At 38.6% G+C, this 19,190-nt stretch overlaps 1 protein-coding gene across 1 annotated transcript in view; it reads right to left on the reverse strand.

The window, feature by feature from the left end:
- Positions 1–315: 315 nt before the first annotated feature.
- Positions 316–19,190, reverse strand: part of LOC139130555 (teneurin-3-like) — a 121,396-nt gene continuing 102,521 nt past the window's right edge. Inside the window, 17 exon segments of the mRNA XM_070696303.1 lie at positions 316–637; positions 640–1,252; positions 1,538–1,662; positions 4,104–5,613; positions 6,088–6,390; positions 7,157–7,401; positions 8,295–8,356; positions 8,641–9,539; positions 10,201–10,358; positions 10,876–11,108; positions 14,457–14,709; positions 15,088–15,228; positions 15,407–15,674; positions 16,175–16,427; positions 17,098–17,223; positions 17,491–17,845; positions 18,402–18,593. Of these exon segments, the coding sequence (XP_070552404.1) occupies positions 453–637; positions 640–1,252; positions 1,538–1,662; positions 4,104–5,613; positions 6,088–6,390; positions 7,157–7,401; positions 8,295–8,356; positions 8,641–9,539; positions 10,201–10,358; positions 10,876–11,108; positions 14,457–14,709; positions 15,088–15,228; positions 15,407–15,674; positions 16,175–16,427; positions 17,098–17,223; positions 17,491–17,845; positions 18,402–18,593 (5,921 nt within the window). The 3' untranslated portion in view covers positions 316–452.

Below are 19,190 nucleotides of genomic sequence, written 5' to 3' on the forward strand. Positions count from 1 at the left end.
ACCTTGGCATTAAAGGTCACTGAAACGAGTGGTCAACTCCAGTCACTTCAAAACTCCATCACTGTACTAGTGGACTATACAGTGTGATCTTCTCCCTTATATACACTGGGAATGTTTTATAAATTGTACGCCTGGCACAGACACAACTAACGGGACAAATTTCAATTAGCCTGAAAGCGAAGGCCAAACAGGAACTTTTTCAACTGCTATATCCATTTTTCCCTCCCCACAATTTGTCTAAAATACTAGCACACAGTACTGCAAGTCAGAAAATGGATGCACAAGCAGTTAGCAGTTTTAAGTAATGTATGATACAGCATTTCAATATATATTTGGAAGATTGTCTGTGACTATATTTTTTCAAAATTTTGAGTAGACTTGCCTTCCTTTGCTTTCTCACATAAGGAGAAGTCTCATTGTGACCTATTGACCTTTGGTCTTTGACCTTTGGTCTATTGACTTATCAACTGTTCTACAGCAAGTTGTTCTCCTTCTTCGTTAGTCAATAATTTAATACAGTTGCTATCGTCTGCTAATTCTGGATATTTATCAATATCCACGACAAAAAATCCGTTATAGCCATCAACATAGTGATTTTCTATGATGCTAGTCCGTTCTTCTTCCGTCCATTGCCGGTTCCGGCTTTTCCCTGGAGAAGTAAGTCCCTCTCCTGATTCCATGCTCTCAAAATGGCTTTGTGTTTGGTGTGTCGCATGATGCGTGCCGTCTCTTCGGCGACAGTGGCACCATACCTGATATTGAGCACGCCATATTTGCTGTGGATTTTGATGTCTATGTTAGCAATTTGGTTCATGTGACCCGGGTATATGGTGTGAATGGTGACGCTGAGTTCCTCATTCAGATCAATGCGTTCAACAAGTTGTCCACCGCCTGATGAGCCAATGATGCTTAGATCTCTATTCATGGAATTTCTTCCTTTCACAAAATAGCGGATGTCTTTTCCGTGTTCTGTGTGGTGCATTCTCTCCAAAACCTCTGACCCGTTTAGAATTTTGGCAATTTTCACAATATGATCATTGTTTATATCTACCAGCTGTGTGATTACTTGGCCATTCTGAACGTATAGCACACCACTGTGTCCAAATATGGTGGAGCCAATATCCACAGTTGACAAGGTTGGCTGGTCATCTGTGAGGGCGCCAGTCAAGATTTGCCTTGTTGGCAAGGTTAAGAAATGATGGCTGAATGAATCCATCAAGTTGGCAGCCAAACATTCTTCTGAACTTGTTACCTAAGAGAAAAAACATGACAAAACAAATCAAAGAGGTAAGATTGTCACTTGCTGACAGTAAATGCAAAGTGGAGGTGATGATGATGCAAATTGGGAAGCTTACTGACAGACAGGAAGATCCTGTTTCAAATAGCGGTTCTGGAACCATATGACATAAAATGGATATGTGTGGTGGGAGGCAAGGTTTCAAAACATTACATTGTTAAAGGTAAATTTAATTTGAAGTAAAAAAGAAGTTACACTGACAAGCACAAACTGAGTGACTGTATTTTTCCTTTCACCTACCTTGCTCTTCTGAATTTCAGCAGTGTACGAATAGGACTGATCTCGTACTATCTCTCCCTGACGGTCGACATTAGGTATCATGGTCTCTGCACTAAATCCTACCATAGGCAACCAGTCAATCACACCTGGGTTAACAGAACAAAAACATAAACATTGTTTCTCTTAGCAATGCTCATATGGAGTGATAATGGCAACATCACAAACAGTTGTTGCAATCCGATGTCTCAAATTGTTGAGAAATAAATTCATCTACACTGATATGCTATTTTCATATTAAATTACAATGGCTATGAGCTTAATAGTCTTTCTTTGAAAAACATAGGGCCAAAGTCCCTGAAGCTACTATAGACATGGATACAAAATTAAGTATTTCCTGACTGTATGAAATTATCTCACTAAGGTCATCCTAGGGACATGTAAACCAATATTAAAGCTGTCTGACCAGCGGTTTTGAAAAAAAAGCGACTCAACAGTTGATAGAGCTCTGCTGTGTTAACCTTTTGTGACACATGTATTGATGAAGAAGGTGGATATCTTTGATAGCTCATTTCAGGATGGCCTGACCAAAAATGGAAAAAATTCCGTAAAAATACAAATTTGCATATTTCATCAGACTATATTAGTCTATAATAGCAAATAAACGAGAGTTAATTACATTCTAATTAAAGTAAACAAGACTTGCTTAAATCAAGATTAAGTCATAAAAAAACAGCATATCTGTCAGGTTATAAAGATCTTGAGCTGGTTATACTTTTTATCAGTATTTTCATCCTATTAACCAAGCACATTTTAACATTCAAATTAACATTGTAAGTAAGTTCTGTTGAATAAGTTGAGACTGTACGTACTCAGAGAAAGCACACTGAAGAGACAAATGTTTGAAACTTAAGAATTCAAGGTCATCAAAAGCATTATAAGGAATCATGTTACACTTTCATTGCACTGTTTACACAGATTGCATAATTGCTATAAATAGCACATGAGGAATCTTACAGCCCAGCTTTACCATAAAAACCCTATCACTTTGACCACTCTTTAATTGACCACTCTATTTTTTTCCTCAAAAAGTAATCTTATTTTATCCTTACCAAGTCAACCATAAATGGAAATTAGAACTTTCTCTATCTCTATTTATTTGACCACCCTATCATGACAAACTATTATGAGCAATTTCTTTTAGATAACATAAATGGTGGTTCAGAATATCAAAGTTGGGATTCAGGAAAGTTGCCTTTACATGTTTTAATCCTCCAAGATGGTAAGCATTTCACTATGAACTGTCAAAAAAAGTTGAACTTTCTGATAATTCCACACTAAAATTATTTTGGCTTTGATGATTTCCTAATTAATTCAATTATTTAAAATCATATTAATTATTTTTTTCTGGGTGAATTGATAGGGTTTATACAGTACAAGAATTTTGACTAAAAATGACAAAAAAATTCCTTAAAAATACACATTTGCATATTTCATCACAATTTGAACAAATCTAAGTTGGGTTATCCCTAGGGACCTGTATACCAAATAACAAAGCTGTCTGACCAGCGGTTATGAAGAAGAAGATTTTTTACCAAAAACACCTTTTTTGGCATTAATTTGCCTATTTTCAACAATATCAAAAAATTAAAAAAAATGTTTCTCAAAATCATATTTTTCATCTACACAACAAATATCAAATCAGTAAGTACTGCGGTTCTCAAGATATTTGAGTGGACGGACGCCTCACAAACGGACATACATACATACATACATACATACATACATACATACATACATACATACAGACTGACGACGGACGCCAGACGGATACCCATCCCAATAGCTTCTATAGACTATAGTCTATAGTAGCAAAAAACTTTTCACTTCTTTCCCAAGACTAAATATCACCTTCTCAAAAGCTGGTATATTTACTGTCTTATGTGTAGAATTGAGGACAACAGAATATGGTGCCATCAAGACACTGCAAGGTAAATCGTTGATACATTTTTTCAGGATGAAAACATGAAATCATGAACTTCTGAAGCCCTAATCACTTTGTCATGAACTTTTAGAACATTGGTCTACACGGAATATTGACTCTGCTCTTCTAGAAACCAACCCATCATACCCATCAAGGGAAACAACCACACCAACGGTATCATACTCGTTCTCATCTTTAGGTGCCTATCATATCCCCCTAGTTACCTATCATACCAACCATATGTACCCATCCTGACCATCAAAGGTACCCATCTTCCCCACCACTGTACCCATTCTGCCCACTATATGTACCCATCCTGCCCATCAAAGGTACCCATCTTCCCCACCACTGTACCCATTCTGCCCACTATATGTACCTATCCTGCCTACCATGGGTACAATGGTAGGCACTTTGCACAATTTCATCATGGTGATAAATTCTCATCCTTTTGAAAAAATATCCACAATCTAGCACATAATTCAAAATCGTAGTGTTTGTGATTATGACATCAGACAAAACTTTCAACAGTAACTTTGATGCTTGTGACATGTAAAGACATTTTTATGAAAGTCCAATTAACTGAAATTATTGACCAGTTTTGCTCACCTTTCATAAAACCAAGGTTGTTTATGTTTAGGTTGACTGGGTTGTTTCCACTAAAAACATACAAATTCAGCACAGGATGTCTATTGGTTTGCGTGGCCCAGTCCCACATGTCCATCTGTGGAGTTGTCCACTTTCCTGTGCTGGGGTCATAGTCACCATTCTTGAAATGAACCAGCTGGGTGGTGTAGTCATGGATACCGCCTCTGAATCCAATATGCAATCTAAAGTCTGAAGCGGTGTCTTGCACTATGCTTCCATAGGGACTGTATACAATCTGTTTGACCAATTCTCCTCTTGAATTGAACACTGCCACTGGACTTCCGACTTGGTCGGTGGTGACGTAGTACTGGCGATCGCCGATCATGATGGACATGAGAAAGCCCTCTAAGTCATACATCAGTGTCCAAATGTCTCCACTGGTTTTGTCATAAATGTGGGACACACACCAGGGGTTCTCAATGTCACCATAGAAATACTGTATTCTGTTGTTTTCGCCATCAGCTTGGATGACACGCCGACCGAGTCCATCGTAGTTATACCAGACTTCATATTCACCTTCTTTGATGGCATGTTTCAGTTGTCCGTTGGAATTGTAGTCCACCATCTCCTCTCCTCTCTGAGTCAAAAATCCATCACTATCAACTTTGTACATTTTATTTTTAAACTGAGTGACACGGTCACCAGCATCGTGTCGCAAGTGATACTCATCATCGTTGTACACAATGTTCAACAGGTTCCCATTGTTGTCATATGAGTATCGCCATGATAACCAATTCACTGCCATAGCTTCAATAATTTGCCCCGTGGTGTCGTAGTCAAACTTGAACGTGTCTTCATTGCCAAGGATCTTAATCTTTCTCTCCGATACAAAGCTGATGTTGTTGTACTTGAGCGTCATGGTGAAGACACTGATGTCCCTGACATCCAGCTGGTAGATTATCAGACGCCCATAGGCATCGAACTGCTTGGTGACCTTTGCGTCCCCTTTACTGAGCACCACAGCAAACCAGTCCATCTGTATCACAGTGTAGTTGCAGTACTGCACAGGGTGACCCTTCTCAGGATGGTACGTGAAGTTACAGGGAGGCAGGACGCTGCCATCAAAATCTGCCTGTGTGGACACCATTTTGAAATTGTTGTCGTACAAGTAGCGGTACTCAACCCCAAGATAGCCTTCTTGGTTGAATCTCATACTGCTCTCCTTGGCCAGTGGTCCATGATACTTGTACCTTAAAGCACTGCGTAGGTGTGACTCTTTCATTTCTATACTTCGCAGCTGTCCCTCGATACTGTAGTAGTCATACTTAATTGCAGTTTCATCATAAAATACGTCGGTGAGCCTGGCTTGATTGTCGTACATTCTTGTCACCCTCCTCAGGTTGCCAGGATAGAAAGTGGTTGATGGTGAACCATTACTCAGGTAGTCCTGAAGTAACCACTGTGTTCCATTTATGAAGTACATGTTTCTATAGTAACCAATTGAAGCCAGTCTCTCCATGCTGTAAGTTGTCTTGGTTGGCGTGGTGATGACGCCAGATGACCTGACTTGTAACCAAGGAGATATTCTTGGCCAGACGGGAAGATGATTGTGGTTGGCTGTAGATGTAAAGAAGATAAATAAAATATTTTGAAAGATTGCAATGCACATGTAAGATTACTTATGTAACAATATTCATGTAATAAAAGTCTTCTTTCAATCAGAGGAGATAAGAATTTCGTTCAGTAATCTGCATGAAAATGCCAAACGATTCCCTCTTGCCTGAGAAAATGTTTCTGTTTGGATGGTGAAGATCAAAAGAAAGCAGAAAAGTGGGAAAAAATCCTTCTCTTGGAAATTTCTGTTAATTATGTTTATCTTGTTACAGAATGAACACACATACACTCATGAAAATAGCCCTAGCAAGCAGGAAATTTTGATTTTCAAACCGAGAAAAGCCACACAGTTCTGAGAGTCTCAAAAATCACGGACATGTTCTCATCTCACCTGTCTGCCATCATGGTAGACAAATCTCCAACTACTACCATCACTGTACTGTTTCCCAATAACCCTGCCTTCATCATCATATTCAATCATCTCAAAGATGAAACCCTTCCTCCACCTAGACACCCTTCCTTCGGAATCATAATCCACCAGCACCGACTTCATGCCGTTATTCGGCATCCACTCTGTTGGCAGGCCTTTGTTATTGTGGGATATGATCAACTGGGGTATATTCGCTGCATCATGCAAGGTCTCTGTCTTTGTAAAGCGATTATACTCCAGTGTCAACACGTTAATCCCGTTGATCTGAAAAAAAGTATTCAATAAAAAATCTTGAAAGTGTCACCTATGAGATGTGACTCCACTGAGCATAACGATATTTGGTGATGGAGAGAGACTTGAAGATTTACACATTGAATATTTTCACAAAAAGAACTCTAGGCATATTTGAGTGTAATTATCATTTCTCATCCTTCAGCTCAATCATCTCATCCCTTGACAGAGATTTGATATTGATCTTCTCAAATGATGTCAATACATGTCATGAAGAACCTTATTCATAATCACACTGATCCAAAGACTATGGAAAGTGTTTGTCATTTCTAAGCACTTTATCTGGGTCTTGCCAGTGAACTGCAGTTTCCTGTACACGGTAGTCAACCACCTGATAGTAAACACTGTGGTTATACCACACAGGGGGGGGGGCGCCTGGGACTTAAAGGCTGTAACATTTTCATTCAGAGAATTGGGGAGACGAAGTCTAAGGGTATGCGTACCTAAACATTCACAAATAGTAAATTATTGATCAGAAATGTAAGGTTTCTGATGTTGTTCAGAATAAAAGAAAGGATGTAGACTGGTACAGCTGCTAACAGCAATACATTTAGAAAACTTGTATTTTCTACAAAGTCATCTACATCTACTGCAAATGCTTGGACAGAACAAAAAATGATGAAATGATGCAAGGTCGGTGAATGGTTTAGAAACTCTCTTTTAGACTAGACTGATCTAGAGTCTTCTTTCATTCTGACTGACTGACTTGCACCAAGTTGTTGTAAATGCTAATACTCACCCGGAGCTTGCGACCAACAACTTGAATTGTTCGCTTGTTTTTTCTTCCTCCTCTCCTAACATAGAATCTCCACTCTAGTCGATGCACATTGCCGGACGGCAGAGTGATCTTCCTCTTTAACGGTACACGACTGGAGAGTTCCATGGTGGGATATGAGTTGGATTCTACGTGAAGCTCCAGTCCATTCACAAACTTGATTATCACAGTGTTATTCAATGCTACTGATACATTCATTGTCTTATCATCTGATGGTAAAAAACATAGATAAATAAACAGGTGGTAAATAATATCCCTTTACAAACATATCAAATAGATATCCTGCAGGACAAAGTCTCTTAGGAGTCCACTGGAACGCCTCTATGATGTCTATGGGATTTCGGTGGTAATATTCAACATATATCAAATATGTGTCCTTATGTCATCAGAGAAATTCATGGCTATCATAAGGAACACTTTTCAGTCCACCCATTATCACATGGGATTAATGCCTGACTTTTTTGGTGCAGGATGTCAAATAATTCACATATTTTGGAACACTTGACTACAATTGTTTCATCCAAGTACACAAAACTTAACTAGGCTTGGGTTAAAGTAACCTTCTTCAGGAAACATAGTTGATATCTATCTACACTTGATAATTTAAAATCAGCGTCTGGCTGAGGACTGACATTTAAGGCTACCACGGTAATGATACCTGTGACCTTTGACCACCATGATTAGCAGAGTAGATCAGAGTGAGGTAGGTCTTGCCAAGACTAGAACCTGGACCAGTAAAACTCATCCAAATATGTGATTTCAAGGTAGTTCAAATTCTTATACCAAAGATAACTCTGTGAGTAAGTTTAATTCAGACATTCACAGATACATCAAAACTGTCAAAGGAGTATGGGATTATTGAAATTTTTGTGCTAAGTTCATAGTTGCAAATTGCCATTTTCTTGTCAATGATAATTCTGGTCTTTATTTACAGCATATCATGATGAAAAAGTTCAATTTTCCATCCTGATGTCCACAGAGCGTAGCTTGAAAACATTCAATGATGCCAAACAGTACAAAGGTAACACACAGAGGATACACACACATCAAGCAATCTGTATCTGTGTTGTGATGAATTTTGTAAACAGGAAATGAACTCTACCTATTATTTCTTGTTCAGCGTTGACTTCAGTAGCTGCATAAACACGTCCATAGTGGTCATACCTGCAAAAAGACAGTGAAAACACATCAGGGATATTTGATTTTCCTTCAGGAAACTTGTGGCCCATGTTAAAGAGACTTGCATTGAATAACATTGTGTTCACATTTCAAACACAGATGATGGTAGATATGGCTGTCACGATAATGAAACAAAGTATGCTTATATTACAAATATTGACATTCTACCAAAATAGCATGAGCTACTATCAACACTACAGATCCAGAGACTTTGCCGAGAAACTTAGGTAACTCAGCAAAATGTGTGATGTTTATTGACATTCATTTACCTGTACAGAGTTTTCAGTACATCTCCTTGTGCTGCGGTTGCTAGGAGACCACTATCGCTATAGTAATTGAAGGTGGCAATGGCCTGGCCATTTGATGAATGCACTCCTTTGAGGAAACCATAAGAGTTAACATCGAGGTCGTATCTATCATTGTTTGGTGTTGTTATGGTTGTCAGCCTGCCATTCAAGTCTCTGTTCAATCTCAGTATATGGCCACTGCTGTCCATCATAGTTTTCATGTTGTTATTGTCAGTGTATGAAAATTCAAAGATGGCTTCATCTGTCACAGCATCTTTAGTCATCATGTGCTTGCCTTCGTAGTTGAACACATAGAGTTCAAGGGTAGAGTCAGATTCTATATGGTACTGTTTGTTGTGGTAAACTATTGGCATGCTGGACATGATCCCATGGATTCGTAGGTTGCCTTGGTCGGCGATGTATACAACATTGTCTGGAGATACAGTGATGTCTGTTGGAATGAAAAGCATGGCGTCCGTGGCTGCTATGTCATCACCGTTGAAACACTCACAGTCATCAAGGTTACAGTCGCATTCAGCCTCTCCACCAGCAACACGAACTAATCTGCCATCAGCACCCACTTTTCTGACGCGGTGGATCTTCTCATTGTTAGACTCAGTAATGTAGAGTTCTCCCGACAGAGAAAAGGCAATGGCACGAGGGTTGGTGAGAATGGCCTCAGTAGCCAGCGGGTCAAGATCCGATTGCTCTTTATTCTTTACAAGTGTGTGATTCATGGCTACCATACAGTTGACTGGCACCCCGGCCTCAACGGTCACCTGCTTGTCCGGTGTTAACTTGAGCACCACGTTGTGGTCGAGAATGGCCACAGAGTTGTCAACTGGATTGACTGCAATATCCACTGGCCATTCCAATCTCACCTGGAAGAAATAAGTTTCAGAATGTAAAAATATCAATATTCTCACATTATACCCAACACTGACAATTACATATAGACAAGCCATGATGAAGGACAGTATCAGCTAGGTATACACTGATTAAACAGATCTCTGCAAGTACAGTTGAAGATATCTCCTCCAAATACATGTAATATGTGTACATTCAACAACTTGATAAAACTATTTTGTATGGCAAAACTAAGTTCATCTGAAAAAGGTCTCTTCATACTATCTAATGTATGCAATCCATGATGTAATATATTTAATACTGAATGTGAAGAGGTAGGTAAGACAGAATTAACCGTAAACATTTATTGCAGTCACGGTCCCTCCGTGTTACAGTTTATGCTTTGAAGAGTCATAAAAGGGATGTTGTTAATACGATATCAAATAACATTTGGATTGATACATCACAGTGTACAAGACAGCATGTATACAGAGCTCTTGTTTCCATCAGAATCAATCATTTTGATATCTCAGATGGCCATACAACATAAAAGAGCAAACATACACATCAACTTGAGATAATGGAGCTAAGAGTTCCATTAAGTGTAATTTTCACTCAACTGCATATTTTTTCTTCATCTTCTAAGATTCCTAACTAATAAGTTTCCCTGGGAGCACCATCTGCCAAATTGCTTACCTCGTCAAAAGTCATACGGCTGTTGCATTTCAATGGCCTCTGAGCATCGATGATGTCATGCGATCCGAGATAAGTTGATATAATTCCATCAGGGCTGATCTTCCTGACCACAGACCCATCAACCACATAGATGGTACCATCTTGAGAAATTGTAAGTCCTAGAAGATGTGGATCACAAGACAGTGTCATCAATGTCAATGAGGCTAGTAGTAGCTTTCAAATGGGAATAAGACTGCTCATGGGATATTTTGAAGACAGTAAACCCTTTCATCACAAGGTTTTTGATAAAGCCCTATTGTTACTGTGGGAAGTTGGACCTCTACACACAAAATATAGGTAGAATGGGTCAGTATCCCTCCACACATACATGTTACACACTGCATTAAAGGCAGCCTGTCAGTCTATAGAGGTGGTTTGTTGCACGGCACAATGTCAAAATGATTACATCTAAGTTGGAAATAGCTACTTCTTTCTTCAGTATGAAAAACAAAACAAATTTTGTAATGGACTTAGAAAGTTGTATATTTTGTTGAGCATGATGGCCATGGTAGACATCTCCAGGAGATCATCTAGTCTTGCCTACTACTAAAGAAGTCCAACTATTATGATGTTACATCTTTCAAATGATGAAGTTCGAGAAGAATTAACTCATGGACTATTTGACATTGTGTTTACCTTTTGGACCGATGAGTTTTGCCTCTCTGGCTGGTCCACCATCACCACACTTCTTGCTATCCAACGGCAAGCACTGACCACCAGTCCCAGCGACAAGCTCCACATTATCGGTGATGTCAGATGGCGCAAGGATATAGCGCAGTTTGAGGATCTGTCGCGTCTGTGTGTCCGACATGTAGACTGATCCGTCCACAGGGCTCACAGCCAGGTAATACTTGCGTGATGGAAAGTAACTGAAAATTGTGAGAGAGAAATGTGTTGTGATACACTGAGCCACCAATAACAGAAGAAGGATCCGTTTATCAGACATTTCAATATGCACACCTGTATGCTGATTCTTCACTGTCATTGGTTGAGGGCCATTTTATATCAGACATCCTAGCCTCTTGAAGTGACAGCTGATGCAAAAGGGAACTCGATCATCAGTGACAGTGAAGACTTGAGCACATCTCTGTATCTTACCTTTGAGCAGGGTTAGAGGGCACACAATGTTTCCCTCCGTCTTTTCAATCACAAGAAATTACTAAGGCTCTGACAATACATGCCACTTTCAGCCTGTGCTGGCAGATTTCAAGTTGACATTCTACTGAACATTCTCTTTGACTTCGTAAGCCGGTTACCAACTCATGAAAACTTAAATTTGCAAAGGTTTCTATCATGCATATAATGCACTTGTCACTTTTATTTCATCTGGATTTTTTTCATTTTAGTTTGTTCAGCATTCAGTAAGATCACAATGAAAGACAGTATGTCATAAATTCATTAATACAACATTATTTTACTTTGACATTTGCTCTGTGTTGCAGTCATTGCTGAGCATAAACTACAAAAGTGTTTTGGTAGAGGATGCACTTGCACTAGATCAGACATTTTTTTCTGCAAGTGCTTCTTAGCCACAGTCAAACATTTCCATCCAATTATATTGGCATTTGAAAATCACCACTAGCCAATCAAAGACAAGCTTTATCATACCACTTTTGCTTCAAAATTCAATCTCAGAATGTGCTTTTATATCATTTGAGATCACAGCGCAATCAATTTCTGATCATCAAAGCCTCTTTCCAACTTGGAGGAACTCCACACTTGCAATAATGTGGTGGAATGAATATAATAGTGTTGAAATATTCATGCATTCTTATTTTATGTAAAATCTAGAAAGCAGAAAGTTGTTTTTGATGATCATTAGGAGTTCCATATGTTGAAAAGAGAAAGTTCAATGATTCAAAAAATGACAGCAACATTCCAATTTAGCAAATCAGAAATATAGGCTTATTCCATGTAGAATTAAAATATACTTTTGAAACAAGACAATGATTATCAAACATTATCAACAACACAAATATTACATCAACCACCAAGATGATTAAATATTCCCGCCATTAACAACCTGAAATTACAAGTGTATTAATCTTTATGAATACATCTCCTTTACAGAGCATTAGTCACACGCTTTATAAACCACAACAAACAATAATACCAACATAAAAACCAAAATAAAATGACTAACTGTAACATGGACAATTTGGACAATACACTTGTAACATCAAAACCGGTGCAGTTTACATTAGTTGTGCAAAATACCCCTAGGATACAAGTGGTTTGTTTGATGGGCAAATTTTTAGCAGGTACAGAGACACGTTTCCCCTTGGCTTTATCTGTGCATTTGGGTGGGTTTATTTTGGTTAGTTGAGGCTGTTGAAGAGTTGAGCTACAAAGCTTTGTGACACCATGTCAGTTGGTGGGAGCCATGCGATAGCCATTGGGTTGTTAGGCTTAATTTATACATGCAGTACGTACACAAGTACCAAACTACTTAACATTTTCTATCCAGGTTTTCCAGTGCAAACTAGTGTGTTGGAATCAGTCCATGGCTCATTCAAACATGCGGAAGTCATGCATGTTGTGATACTGATCATTCAAGACATGAACAATACTGTGATATGAAATTGTTGAAATGGTCAGCCATTTTGAGTCATTTTTTGGTATATCATGCCAGCATAGAGTTGCCATGGCAATACCTGGCATTAGGTCAGAGAGAGTTCAAAATCTCAGATGCAGATAAGAAAACCTGGTAACTGTGCTATTTTACAGCAATTCATGTAGAACTTGTTAATGTTTGTAAGCAGCATTAGCGGTGTTAGTGTATTAACATATCCCAGCGTAAAGCAGTGACAACGTTCCATGATTCACTCACCTCACTCTGTGGAATGGATGCAGCAAAAGGTCAAAGGTCAGTGGGAGAGCAAACAAGGCAAAATGTATCAAAATGTTGTGTATTACATCGAGGGGGGAGTTATGTCTAATGATCAAGAGATGATAAAATTCATACATCACCGTACTGCATCGTATTTATCTGTAGACAGTACGGGGCAGTAATATATTGTAATGTGGCTAAAATGCAAAAAAATATCCATCCATGGTCTCGTTTGCAGAGTGTTATCAATCTCAAAGTACAAAACAGCATCATCAATGCCTGCAAGTTTCATGATAACATCTGTTTGGACCTTGACTAACATTAACCACTTACAAAAACACAAAGGCTGATATTACAAAATGCACTCTACAGTTGGAGTTGTAAATGCATTACTTAGTTATATGTGCCCCATTTTGGATTACACATTATGATAAGTATTTGACATTCCCCATTGCTTTATAACGATAGGTATCACTTCACAAGGGAAAGCATGAGACTTAAATCTTTATACAACTGTAAATGGGTCATGCAATAGTTCTACTCTGGAATAAAAGGACGCGTTGTAAAATGTGTTCTACAGACTCAGTACCCCCTGAAGAGATCACGTGATGGCAGTACAAACAGATCTATGTGTGTATAAACGTGTATAAAAATACTTGCTACTGTATGTGTAATTGCGCACGTGAGTTTATTTGTATCATGGCCCATTCAAATTCTAGGTTTTGACCCATTTTTCAAGATATCCTACCTCAAATTCAGAGTTCAACAATTTATTGGAAAAAAATTTCAATAATGATGGGCCAAACAAATATTTTGAGTCATGTTTTTGAAATTTGAAAAAAAGATAAATTGGTAAGCAGTAAAAGTTATTATCAAAATCTACTTTCTATAAACATATTCTTGAAACAAATCAAGTGCGACTGTGGCCCAGTTTCAAACTTTGTAATACAAAATTATTTAGCTAAAATGGCCTATTTCTGTATGTTCCTAAGGTCTGCATTGGGGGCACATGTTTGACAACGTTACGTTATATCATCGTGTATTTTTTTCTCAGATTCACATCTTTTTTCATTGTTTCTCTTGGTACCGATAAGAATTAGTCAATATTGGGAACGCTGGAACACAGACATTTTATTTAAACATTTACATCGTCACATTTTTTACTTTAACACAAGTTAATTAACTTTTTAAAACTGTGGGAAGAATACAACACAAACTACAAGTTGCAAAATGACAAAACTATGGACTATGGGTTGAATGACACACACCATTGCTATCTGAGATGGTTTTACATTGATCCCCTGGGTGAAACATTCACAAACAAGTGTCTTTTGTGAGGGAAAAACAACTGCACATAGTATAACAGGCAGAATGAAGTTACACTCACTGTAAATGCAGAACACTGGTGACATTGCCATCCGGTTGTATTTTCCTGATGAAGTTATAATCACCAACAAAGAGACTTCCATCGGGAGCACTTGCCACGGCAACCGGAGCCAGCAGTTTGTTGCCCTTGGCCTTGCCATCACACTGAGGACAGTCAATGTTGCGTCTTTTGCCATTCCCGAGTACAGCTGTAATCATTGCCGGGTTTTCATCAGCAACCCTGATGTCCGTGCCATCACCTTTGTGGACGATTGCTGAAACCACATCAATGGGAACATTTCATTCACAGTACAAGCTGTCAAAGCTGCCAAATCTTTACTTTCTTAATCAAAGAACAAAACCACACCCTATTTTATTTCTTACAGTGACATCCTACGAGATGTCTTTCATTTTGTTTAATAAGTTCTCCCCATCCGTGAGTCAGTAAAAATTTGATAGTCTCTTGACCCATTTTCAAACTCTTTCATGAGTGCATCAAAGCAAAACCATACCATTGATTCAGAACAGAATTGTGAAAGCTGCTCTGAAGTGTTAACTGCATATCTGTCATCCTAACAACGTCTTCATAGTTTTTCAGTGATAATTTCTCTCAAAATGCAGAAACAACTTCCAAGAGGTAAGTGTCGCGTTACCTTGCTTCACATTGTAACCATGGTGACCACTGATCTTCCAGCCAGCCATACCAGTCGTGTCCATGTCATAGCCATCAATCTTTGTTGTTTTCTTGGCCCACATAATGGTACCACAGGTTGTGTATTCATAGCCAACAGACACTGAAACCAACCAGAGACAAAATGAAAGATTAGCCTTACTCATCTAAATGGCTCTATAGTTCTACTCAGTATTGCTTGTTAAAGTATATCCAACTAGGAAAAACGTTCAAACATGTTAATTGTGTCATGTACTGTACCAATTTTCATTGCCTTGCAGTTTTTAGATTATCAAACTCACCCGTTGCCCTTACAGGACCATATGCTTTTTCTCCATATGCATTCATTTTATTCCATGCGTAAGTGTACGTAAGATCCTTGAGGGCTTCCATACGCTTTTCAAATATCTGTCCTTGTACTGTGATTTTCAGGTGGACCAGTTTCAAGTTTTCAACGTAATGTGCTGGTGTCAACTGAAGGTGTATCAATGACTGATAACCGGGAGCACTGTTGCTATGGTAACTCAGACTGATAGTTGTTCCAGGGATGGGTACTCTCTCATGGACAGTCTGTTGAAACAAAAAGTGCAAGTTCTCATCATAACTGTTGACTTTGATCATACACATCGCAAAAGGTAAAGTTAATTTCACATGAATGATGAAGAGGAGTACTCTGTTTAAGTTTACACTCAAGGAGACTACAACTGAAATATAATTACACGGCTCCCTGATTTTAAAGGATGAAAATATGATCTACTCCATGTCACAAAACAATATCATTTCAGTGGTTCTCCCGTGATTTTTCAGATGAACAGCGCCACCAGTGGTGAGTCTTGCAGAATACGATTGGTATTCTACTGTGGCTGCTACGTGATCTTTTCAAAGTGTATCATTTCAAGAAATCACAAGAAACGTTCCTGTTGACAACTGAATAATTTCTTACATAGGCAGGTAAGTTCAGTACAACTATGAAGTCAGTTCTTTTTGAGCACAAATCTTTCAAACAGACATACAATATTTGAGTGCAATAATAAACTGGATTGGGCAATATTACAAAAGTTGACATTTACCCTTTTATCAACCAATATTGAGTCTGAACAGGCCCCTTTGTTCACCATCTGCTCACTCAAGAACACCACTTCTGGTCTTTCGTACAGACTCCAATCACAGCTTTCTCTCTCCACTGCCTCCATCCTCATGGTTACATCGTCCATGACAACAAACTCACTCCAAGGAACAAAAGCCGAAATGGTGGTTGTCTGAAATGGTTGCCTTGAGAACTGAAGGCTGATGGCACCGCCACCACGAACCATCAAATCATACCTTTTGGAAAATGAGAAAAACAGACAATATAGACATGGATGTATTAACACAGAAAAAATCTCATGATGGATTGTTCTTATCCTACAGGTAGAATGTGACCAGATGTACGGAAAGTTGTCCTTTGATGTGGATCTATCAAACTCTTGATGGAAAATTCCATAGGAAACCTTTGTAAGGAAAACATGCCATTCATGATTTCAGTCTTCAAGGTTCATATTGCATGACATAATAGATAATAGATCTTTTGTTCTGTGCGCTTATCTACTTCACAACTTGACTCTTTGTTTTCTATTTAATTTGAAATCTGTTTTGTTTTCTGTTTAATTTCAGAAAGACATACATCCTAATGGATGAAGGGTGTGGTTGCCTTCCTTACAGGTCCATTATCCTATTCTTGTGATGTGGTTTCTGTTATTTTTGGTCTATTTCTGAAATACTATGTTTCTTGTCCTATTGCCAAAATTATCTTTGTGATACCAACTATATATTATTGTTGATAACTTATTAGTTTGGACTTGAATTCAATCGTCAATGATTACATCAGATTTGTATACAATGTGGGTTTGCAAGCTTAATACCGTAGTTTGTATTTCAACATTTCTTATCTAAAATGAAACTGAGAGTTACGTCTCTCACAGTCCAGAAATGATTTCACAATTGACAGACTTACATTCCATCATTTCTAGTCAGTGTGTGTCCAAACAATGCCATGTCTTGTATTCTGACGGTGACTCCCACAATTGGACTACCATCAGCTGTTGTCACTTTGCCTCTGACCACGGCTATCCTGTGAGGACTGGAGTGTAGGAAAAATCATGCAAACTAACACGGTTCTTACTTCATCACAAATCCTGATGACATCACATCATACACTGATAAGACCGTTTCAAAAGCAATAATGAGATTTTTGTCCAGATTTCACTGAACGAATGATGTTTGTAACTATTCTCTTTCATAATGGAGAATAAAACGAAAGCTGATGATTCAAACAAGAAAGCAATATTGGACCAAAGTGAACATCGACAGAGAATAGAAAGAAGCAACTTGTTCTTGGTGTTCTCACCTTTCAGTAAACACAAAAGGCATTGCACTGAGCTGTACACCATTTGGTTTGGCTAGGAAACTGACATGCTCATAGAACGGTGCATTGGGAGACACTGGGTCAGCCTGTGCCAGGAGATGTGTTGGCAGGGGTACACTTCTGCACAGATTATTTGAGATACACTGGATGGACATGCAGCAGTCAGGGTCCTTGCAGTCAATAAGTCCATCGTTGTCGTTGTCTCTAGCATCATTGCAGCGATTTTCAATGCCAATGTTGCAGCCGTCTCCCCTCCAATGACGCTCACAGAAACACTTCCAGCTGTTACTGATCCAGCGACATTCACCATGGCCGCTGCACGATGAAGGACATCCTTCTGCAAATGTCAAATCAAAGGACACAAATTACAGCAAATGTACTCTACACATATTGACACAGTCTTCAGCACTGTGGAAATGCTCTTGAAGCAAATCTGATTTTGTTGTATGGTGTGCTTTTTGCAGAAGCGAATACTCACAAATGATAATGTATAATTGTAATTGTTCAGGCATACTAATAGCTTAAACATATTCACTCTTGTATTTTACAGTGCAGATGAAAACTCCTGCACCCTGAACCCTTCCCTATCACTAAATATTGGTGCAATCCCAATATTTCCTAACCCTTTCATCACAATGGTTTCACCTTAATCCATTCTCATCACTGGTAAATGTGGACCACTTCACAGGCAAGTGGGGGTAAACAGGTTAAGGAAAAGTTGGACCTCTGCACAGGGATATGGGAAGTGAAAGGGTTCTGAACTGCTGGTAGACTACAAAGGCAGAAATTAAAATCAGTTTTAAATCTGAATGGAGCTGCCCTGCAACATAACCATGCTCTTCATCCAGGGTCAATGGTTTACTAGTATATACTACAAGGTGTACTGTACTTACCTATAGTGCACTGTTTTCCGTTCCATCCTGGCTGACACTCACAGACCCCTCTGACACAGTAACCATTCTCACTGCATGGCAAATCACAGTGTGCCTGCATACAGTCATCTCCTGTCCAGCCTTCCTTGCAAACACATTTACTCATCTTGCATTCTTGATGAAGTCCGCAGTCGTTGTCTTCAAAACACACCTCTGATATTGAAACAAGAAGTGAAAAACTAAATGTCATTTTGCTCAGAAAGCATTTTCCAGGAAAAATCAATCTTAAAAATTAAAATTGAAAATTAAGCCAGTAACTGTTCCTAAAGTGGTAAAATGTTGTAGAATGTAACATAAGTAAAAGATTGTAGAATGCATTCATGATATATATTAAAACTTCACTGACTAGATGTAAGGGATAAGTCATAAATTATTGGGAGGGGGTACAGTCAGACTTGGGTCATGCAAAATTTGTGTTGCAGGATTTATGTTTTTCCACCTGCTTTGTCAGAGCATGCAAAAGTTTGCCTTCCCAGCATTTCTTTTCAGTTTCTCCACATGCGCATATGTTTTGTAGAAGGCTAAGAAGCAGTACAGAGGCATAAGTTCATTTTTAAATATTTTTTCTTTGCAGATTCCCCACCACAACCTCTTCCATTACAAGCTTCCTCAGAAGATCAACTGGTCAGTCTCTATGCTGTGAAGAAATGTTTTGCTACCCACTGAGTACACTGACTGATTTGTATGCTAATCCAATCAATTAACTTCATAATGTGTTATGAGTATGTAGTTATCCCTGAGAAGCAAGCC

The sequence above is a fragment of the Ptychodera flava genome, chromosome 4, assembly GCF_041260155.1.
Source record: "Ptychodera flava strain L36383 chromosome 4, AS_Pfla_20210202, whole genome shotgun sequence".
NCBI lineage: Eukaryota > Metazoa > Hemichordata > Enteropneusta > Ptychoderidae > Ptychodera > Ptychodera flava.